This window comes from Myxine glutinosa, chromosome 14 (genome assembly GCF_964187855.1).
Source record: "Myxine glutinosa chromosome 14, kmMyxGlut1.1, whole genome shotgun sequence".
Taxonomy (NCBI): domain Eukaryota; kingdom Metazoa; phylum Chordata; class Myxini; order Myxiniformes; family Myxinidae; genus Myxine; species Myxine glutinosa.
In genome coordinates, this window is record NC_136274.1 from 40,927,738 (window position 1) to 40,935,413 (window position 7,676).

General features: G+C 45.5%; 1 protein-coding gene across 2 annotated transcripts in view; it reads right to left on the reverse strand.

Annotated features, from left to right (window-relative positions):
- LOC137439653 (TBC1 domain family member 4) overlaps nt 1–6,427 on the reverse strand; it is an 80,133-nt gene extending 73,706 nt beyond the window's left edge. The window contains exons 1-4 of one of the 2 annotated variants that reach the window (XM_068135616.2): nt 6,303–6,427; nt 5,701–6,127; nt 3,902–4,029; nt 155–361 (exon numbers count right to left, since the gene is read on the reverse strand). In XM_068135616.2, coding sequence (XP_067991717.2) covers nt 155–361; nt 3,902–4,029; nt 5,701–5,767 — 402 coding nt within the window. In that variant the 5' untranslated portion in view covers nt 5,768–6,127; nt 6,303–6,427. The remainder of the gene's footprint in view (nt 1–154; nt 362–3,901; nt 4,030–5,700; nt 6,128–6,302) is intronic. The other variant, XM_068135617.2, reaches the window with a different exon arrangement.
- Between the last annotated feature and the right edge of the window lie 1,249 nt (nt 6,428–7,676).

A 7,676-nucleotide genomic window follows, 5' to 3' on the forward strand; every position in this document is an offset into this window, starting at 1 on the left:
GCCATCAAATATAAAGCCAAAACAAATCTGAGGCCCAACCCTAACAACCAAATAATTATGACTGGCTCAAGTGAAACACGGAGGTTAGAAAATTTGGCATAAGAAGGATAAAGGAAATCAGGAAGAGGAAAATGAGAAAAACACTTGCACTTACCAATATACGGCTGCTGGATTGGAACACGTGGCACATAGGATTGGCATCTGGACAACTGCGCACCATGTACGCAAAAGAGGCGGGCTCGCGCACACCCTGTACAAATCCACAAGCGAGTGATGATGGGTGTTGGAAGAGAAGATCGGCGGGTGCCCCAACTGGTATGCAGCGGAAAGAATGAGGTTTCCCACCTACATGTAGAACCACCTGTAGGAAGAACGCACTGTACATGCTCTACCGATCGTAAATTAAACTTTGCTTCCTTCCATAAAAGGCAGCAGGATATACCTGGAAAGTATACACAAAGAATTAAGTTAAGCACCCCCCCCGTTTTTTTACAACCTCGCACATTACAAGTTTGTTGTCGTCAAAACAGTGTAATATACCCATGATATTGCTATATTTTCTGGAGAAGTGATATTATGGTCACATAAAAACATAACAATCATGCCGTTTTCAATATTTTATTCTGAATAATTTAAGGTGAAATTTTTTGGGAATTTTAGGCATATTTTCACCTCAATTTAAGTATGGAGCTATAGGTCCATCACGGACAGTGTGGATGACGTTTATGTTTTCTAACGTACAGTCATTGTTCTGAGAAGACCTCTAGCGATCTTTGCGTCAATAACGTCAATAACGTGTAATGTCAATAACGTGTAAGTGACGTCAATAACGTCAATAACGTCAATAACTAATGTCATACCAATCATTATTTGATCTCACATACCTTAGAATATATGCCAATGTATACATATACACAAAGAATATATATTAGGGGGTGCTTACCTTAATTCGTTGTGTAGGGGTGCTTAACTTAATTCTTTGTGTATATGTCAAGGTGTCTTGCAAATCAGAGTAACAGCTGGGGCCAGAAACATGACCAATTCCTTCCATTTAAGATGCCAATGAACCAGACTTGATTTTATGAGAATATGAATCTGCTTTTTGAACTTGGGGCCTTAATTATTTCCCACCAAAATGGTTTGATAAATGATACAAACAACTGAAATGTTTTCAACAACCCCAATGAGGAAATTCGATTACAAATATGCGGGTTTCAGAAGGTGGACCGGAGCCCTCCCAAGTCTCAAAGTGTCCATCTCTGTTTCGGTAAGGGGGATCACAATTCATGGACCAAGCTGGGAGGTTTTGTTCTCAAAGTTTTGTTCTGAGGCTTCTCTTCCGGATCGTCACCGAGCCCCGGACAGGTTTCAACTACAGTTCGTTTGGAGTAATATTCCCAGGGATGGTTTTCAAGATATCTGTGAGATTCTTCTTCCTCTTTCCCATTGCTCCAATAATCGCAGATATTTTTGGTCCAATTTTGGTGCTCTTCAGCTTCCTATATATTTTGACTTAATTTCTCAGATCCTTGTGTTTGGTCATTTTCTTTATTTCTGCGTGGTCTAGGTCAAAATCGCTGGGAACTGACACCTCAATTAGCAAGGCCATCTTTTCTTTTTTGTACCGTAGTACTATATCCGGTCACAATGCTTTGTTTTCTATGTTCATGCTCGATGCGATCATCAGGTCGTACGTGATCATTACTTCCTTATTTTGCAATGATCGCTTTTACGTCTCATGGAATTATGCTTCATGTTTCCACGAGTTTTTGCAGATGTGCCAGTGGATTACTCGACATAGTTTGTTGTCCCTTTGTGAGCACAGCTGCTCCGACACGAGTTTTTACTTGTTACATCCAGATATGAGGTGCCTCATACTTTCTGTTTCTACCTTGTAGAACCTACACGCCATCTTCTTAAAGACATTGGTGTCGTGTCATTGGTCTTGGGTATTTATAATGATTTGTTGTCCATCCCAGTTGAGCTGACTTCTTATTAGCCATTCCAATGAGCCTTATTTGTCCATGCCCAGTCTGTCCAACCCTTTTTTATATACATTCCTGCTCCTTTTGTCGTTTTCACAATTGCCGGTGGATATTTGTTGATATTCAGTTTGGTTGGACGGCCAGCTCTAGGAAGAGTTTGGGTAGTTCCATATTCTTTCCATTTCCGAATGATGGAGCTCACTGTGTTCTTGGGAACTTTCAACACTATAAATTGTTTCATACCCTTCCCCAGATCTATTGTTCCTCACAATTCTATCTCAGAGTTCTACAGACAGTTCTTTGGACTTCATGGTAGAGTTTCTGCTCTGACATGCACTGTCAACTGTGGGACCTTGTATAGAAAGGTGTTTTTCTTTCCAAATCATGTCCAATTAATTTAATTGGCCATAGGTGGACTCCAATCAAGTTGAGGAGACATCTCAAGGATGACCAAAGGAAATTGGATGTATCTGAGCTCAATTTGATGTGTAATGGCAAAGTGGCTGAATACTTATTGACTCAAAACATTTCAGCTTTTCATTCTTAATTATTTTTTTCATTCTTATTATTTCATTTCATTCTTAATTAATCCTGGTGTTGGCTTATCCTGGTGTTGGCTTAGCGGTCAGGGTGCCGGCTTGGGATCCTAGGATCCTGGGTTCGAATCCCGGTCGATCGCTGAATTAACGCCAGGGGGGTTGACTCAGCCTGTCATCCTTCTGAGGTCGGCAAATTGAGTACCAGCTTGCTGGGATGAATGATCACGGTGTGTACCCAGATTTAGAATAGGTACACCGTATCCCTGTGCATCGTAAGAGCGTGACCAAGGGTTGGCGTCAGGAAGGGCATCCGGCCATAAAAACATTGCCTCAAACAGGGAACCATGATTGTCATGGGGCCCACAAGGCTAACCCCGCTCTAGCGGGGAAAATGGCCTTAAAACGATCATTCATTCATTCTTGATTATTTTGTAAAAATTTAATAAATAAATTAAAAAAAAGAAATAAATTTAAAAAATCGCCACTCTCGATGTTTTTTCCACTTTGAAATAAATTCCACTTTGACATTATGGGGTATGATGTGTAGATCAGTGACAAAATAAATCTCAATTAAATGTATTTCAAATTCAAGCTGTAACACAAAAAAATGTGAAACACATCAAGGGGTGGGAATACTTGCTGAAGGCACTGTCGGTACTCATCTGGGAATGGATATATAGATATTGAGTATATCTGTTGCCATTACTACATCTGGGAATGATATAAAGGTACCCATCTGGGAATTTCAGTCTGATGGGTTGAATCGTTTTGACCATTTGGCACTTCTGTTGACGTTTTTAGACGCAATGGTTAGATGTAAATGGAGTGTAAATGAGACGTTATGCGAGCTCAGTTCTGTTTGAACGCAAGTTAGTAGGTCAAGACATCAGAGGGGTTAATCCATTCTGAACCACAGATTTGTAGTTCAGAGCAAGTCTGTGTGAACATGGAACAAGCATTCGCTCCGGTGTAATTTGGGATGTGAGGGCAAATTGCCAGAGGGTTATCTGGCAATTTTCACAGCAACAGTAATCACATGATCTATTGCCACACCTCGTGCCACCAAATAGTTCTCTACCTGACACCTGAGTCGTATGACATATTTTCAATATGAATGCCTAAACTTTTCTCTACATCAAAATTCTTGGGAATCTCTACAAACGCATTACTATGGGTCCTTTGTGGTAACATAGTTTAAGTCTTAGAATCAATACGAAAGTGAAGAAGTATTGCTTGATCATGGTGTGACGAGAACGGAAAGGGTAAGGTGATGGCAGTGATGTAAATGTTGAGAAGAACGATTAACTGAACCTTTCAGAGCTATTGTAGAACATCTTACACTCTGGGGTTACAATACGTCCCTTTGTCGTGGCTCACCTGACGTACACCGGCCTCTCGCTCAGCTCGACGACTGACTTCGGCCAGCAGCCAAGGAAGCATCGCAGGCGAAGCTCGGGGGTCTAGCCGAACTGACCCCAGGTAAGCCACTGGAAAGGGTTGATCACCTGGAACGTTCAACAACAAGTGACAGCAACACCGTTATTGCCCTGTCTCATGCGCCACTATCTTGGCACAACTTCAGTCTTAAACCAATAAATTGTTGTGCTATCTCAATATTTTTTTTTGTTAGGTGTTCTTTTTCATCATGTGTGTTTGACTGACATCATTTCTTCATTGGACTCTATGTTTAGCTCTTGGAAAACTTTGTGTGTGAGTTGTTGTTGTCTCCCATCTCCACACGTGGGTGGGTTTCAGGAGATGGAATGGAGACCTACCAGGTATCAAAGTACCCACCTCCATTTGTGTGTGTGTGTGTGTGTGTGCATGAGATTTCTGTTGAATGTTGAAAGATGGCACAAGTTCGTATCGCGGTACATTTGCGCCCTTTGCTGCAGAATGCCTCAGGGGACACGAGGCAGCTGGTTTGGGCAGGAATTTGGAAGTCAGCCAGGGTGACCGCAACAATCGCCTACTCTTTGCAAAAGACGCCGTGGGATATTTAACGACCACGGACGGATCCCCAGCGCAACGTCCTGTTCCAATGGACGACGCACCCGTTGATGCAACACCAGACCTGCACTTGACATCAGGGTGACAGTTCATCGATGGGTTTGGAACCAAACTCAAAGATTACATCGCTCAACACTGAATGCACTTCCTCGATCCATGACGAGAGCTTTAAAAATCGTTTGTTGCCACTAAAGTGTAATTTACAGAACAGATATTCCCGCAAATGTTCAAAAACAGAGTTTAGTAAAAAATAGTCATGGTTGTTGGTTGTTTATTTGAATTGCTTCATAAACGTTCACCGCTTCGATTGCTGTCAACATCGCCTATTGATGGATCCAATGCAGCACACTTGGCACATCCCTCCGAGCTCTTGCAATAATGATCTCGGTGTCCAAATCCCACATACTGCGTTGTTTAAGGTAATTTAATGTTCCTGCATTTTCCGCAAAAATCGCACACGGATGTAGAATTTATTGATCGGAATATCACCGATCATGTTTAAGGAGTTTTTTTTTTTTTGGGAATACTGGCAGGAACACTATTGGGATGAGCAGCTTTTACTACTTAAAGTGAGCCCTTAGAAATCGTAATTTCAAAAACATACTCAACGCAAATCGAGTCACCGAGAGGGTGTCCCAGGTGGACTCGATACACTTCAAGTTGTTAAAGGTCTGAGTGCTTGCTCCCACATCATCCCAATCGATATAAAGTTGGCTTTTGGGCCATCTACATAATACATATGCAGATTTGGAAAAGATATGGAAGATAAGGGAGGGTAACGTAGTGTCGGCAAGGGGAAGTAAAGGGCACTTCAAAGAGTTTGTTTGGAGGTGGATACGGGAGAAAGAGGAAGCAGCAGAGAGCATGCATGGAGCATAAGGGGGGAAGAGGTGACAAAAATTCCACCATCGAGTACGTAATATGTAAATGGGCACTTTTAAGGAAATTTTGGAGATCTCTGCGATTAGTGTGTCTTGTCAATGTTAAACCACCCACACCTCATACTGCAAATCACAAACGTTTGGCTAACCATGATCCAGCAGGTGGGTTTTCGTCGACGATGAGGTTCCAAATGAGCAAAGTTTACAACATATGACATGATGAGAACAATCATGGCAGAATACATACAAACAAATTCATTCCCTGTGCACGGACATCTGGCTCACCCTGTCTGTCTACAGGGCACTCCTTGAGCGGGTGGTCCGTAGCTTGGGCCGGTCTTGTCTCCTCCATGGTCTGCGTCCTATTTCAGCAAGACGTTGCACCTTTATCCCACCTCCGAGATGGCACAGGTGTAAACACCAAGGCAAGTGTGTCTGGCCGAACGTGTACCTGTCGCCGTAGGTGTCTCCCTCAGGCTCGCCTCCCCTGTTCGGTCTCCTCAATAACACTAACAGCTGAGACCCCGAGCAAACATCCTGACCTCGTCCTCCCCCCACGGCATCCCCCTTCTCCTCTATCAACCCCTATCGGTGCATATCACTGTCCGTGTTGCGCAAAACCATATGGCAGGACGAGGACGGCGAACGGCGAGATGGAGAGACAAGGCCGAAGGCGCGCACGGACGGCTGGCTCTCTTCTTCACTCTCGTGTCTGCAAACACACGGACAGGCAAGTGGGATTGTATGAGCGGACGGACGGTGACAAAGCGGCCTCGGGCAGCACTCGCAAACGGACAACGCGAAGCACACGCAGAATTGCGGACGAGGAGGAGGGGCGGAAGGGAAAAGTTAACAAAAAGAGAAATAAAGACAAAGGTCAAATGTACCTGCAAAAGGCGACAAGGGTCGTCGATAGAAACCTTGACGAGACGAGGTAGCATGTGAGGTGCAGCAGAACTCTCTCCCGCCCACAAGCTCATGCTCCGCCCCGTATCCTCCTCGTCCGGAGAACGCGCCCCGCCCATCTACTCGCGCCCCGCCCATTTACTCGCGCCACGCCCACAAGCCCACGCTCCGGCCCTGTCTTCCTCCTCTGTAAACTGGCCCCGCCCATCTACTCGCGCCACGCCCACAAGCTCACGCTCCGGCCGTCTTCCTCGTCTGTAAACTCGCCCCGCCCATCTATATTCGCACCACGCCCACAAGCTCTTCGGCAGTCGGCACGTTCAGACTCGCGCGGATGCATGGAGATATGAGCGTGAGGCATCTCTCGTGGTCACCTATCCGTGTCGCATCCACAAAGATTTATATCTGCTAGTTGCGGCCACATTGGCAAATGACGGCTTAAAACCACATAAAGCTATCATCGGCATTGAAATACAGTCAGTCAATGCAAAAGTGAATTGTTATTCCAGTTTTCATTTAAATGTGGTGACTCGGTAAGCACATTTAACAAGAGAGGTCTTCAGTGATGAAGAGACCGTGCTTTTCGTGGTGGAGGAGAATGATCTTTTCCCACCTGCATCCCGGTCTCCCACTGGGCTCCCCTCAGTCCTCGTGCCAGCCAGTCTCAAGTTCCCTTGGCCCCGCCTCTTAAATACCCTGCCACCTATCGTGCCCACATCGGCTAACGCTCATCGTGCCCACCTTGTTAACACTCATCGTGTCCACCTTGTTAATGATCATCGTGCCGAGACAACTCTTGTATGGTGCTGTTCTCTATTGCGTTCTCATCTTGTGTAATACTGCGCATTGTTATTTGCATATTCTGTATCTATTATCTTATTCTAATATCTACCATCGCTTTCTTTGTCTTACAGATTGATTGTTCATCGTTGTTGCTAATAAACCTGCATTCAATTGATACATTTAAAGCGCGGCGTTACGCGCGCTGCTTGTGAGCAAGGAGGAAGCGGACAAGCGGTAACATATAAATGTCTTTATTGTAAGACTACACTGTAACACCTCCGGGCTGGTCGCCCGGTGTATATCATGAGGCCACGCCTACCCCTCGGGCGTGGCCACCGCCCACTTCGTGCGTGGAATGATGTCACCACGCCAGTGGGCTTTTGTGTCCGCCACACGCGCCCCCCCAGAATTCCCGCGCACCTGGAGGGCCAGTTTGCGGGGCAGACGAATGACCCGGCCGAAGCGCCCCCTGGCGATCGGCGGCGTCCGGGGTGCAGGGATACCAGGTGGGATGCCCCTGGCTGCCCCTGGGATGGGTGCAGGACCGGGGGGCGCCGTGGCGGCGGGGCTGG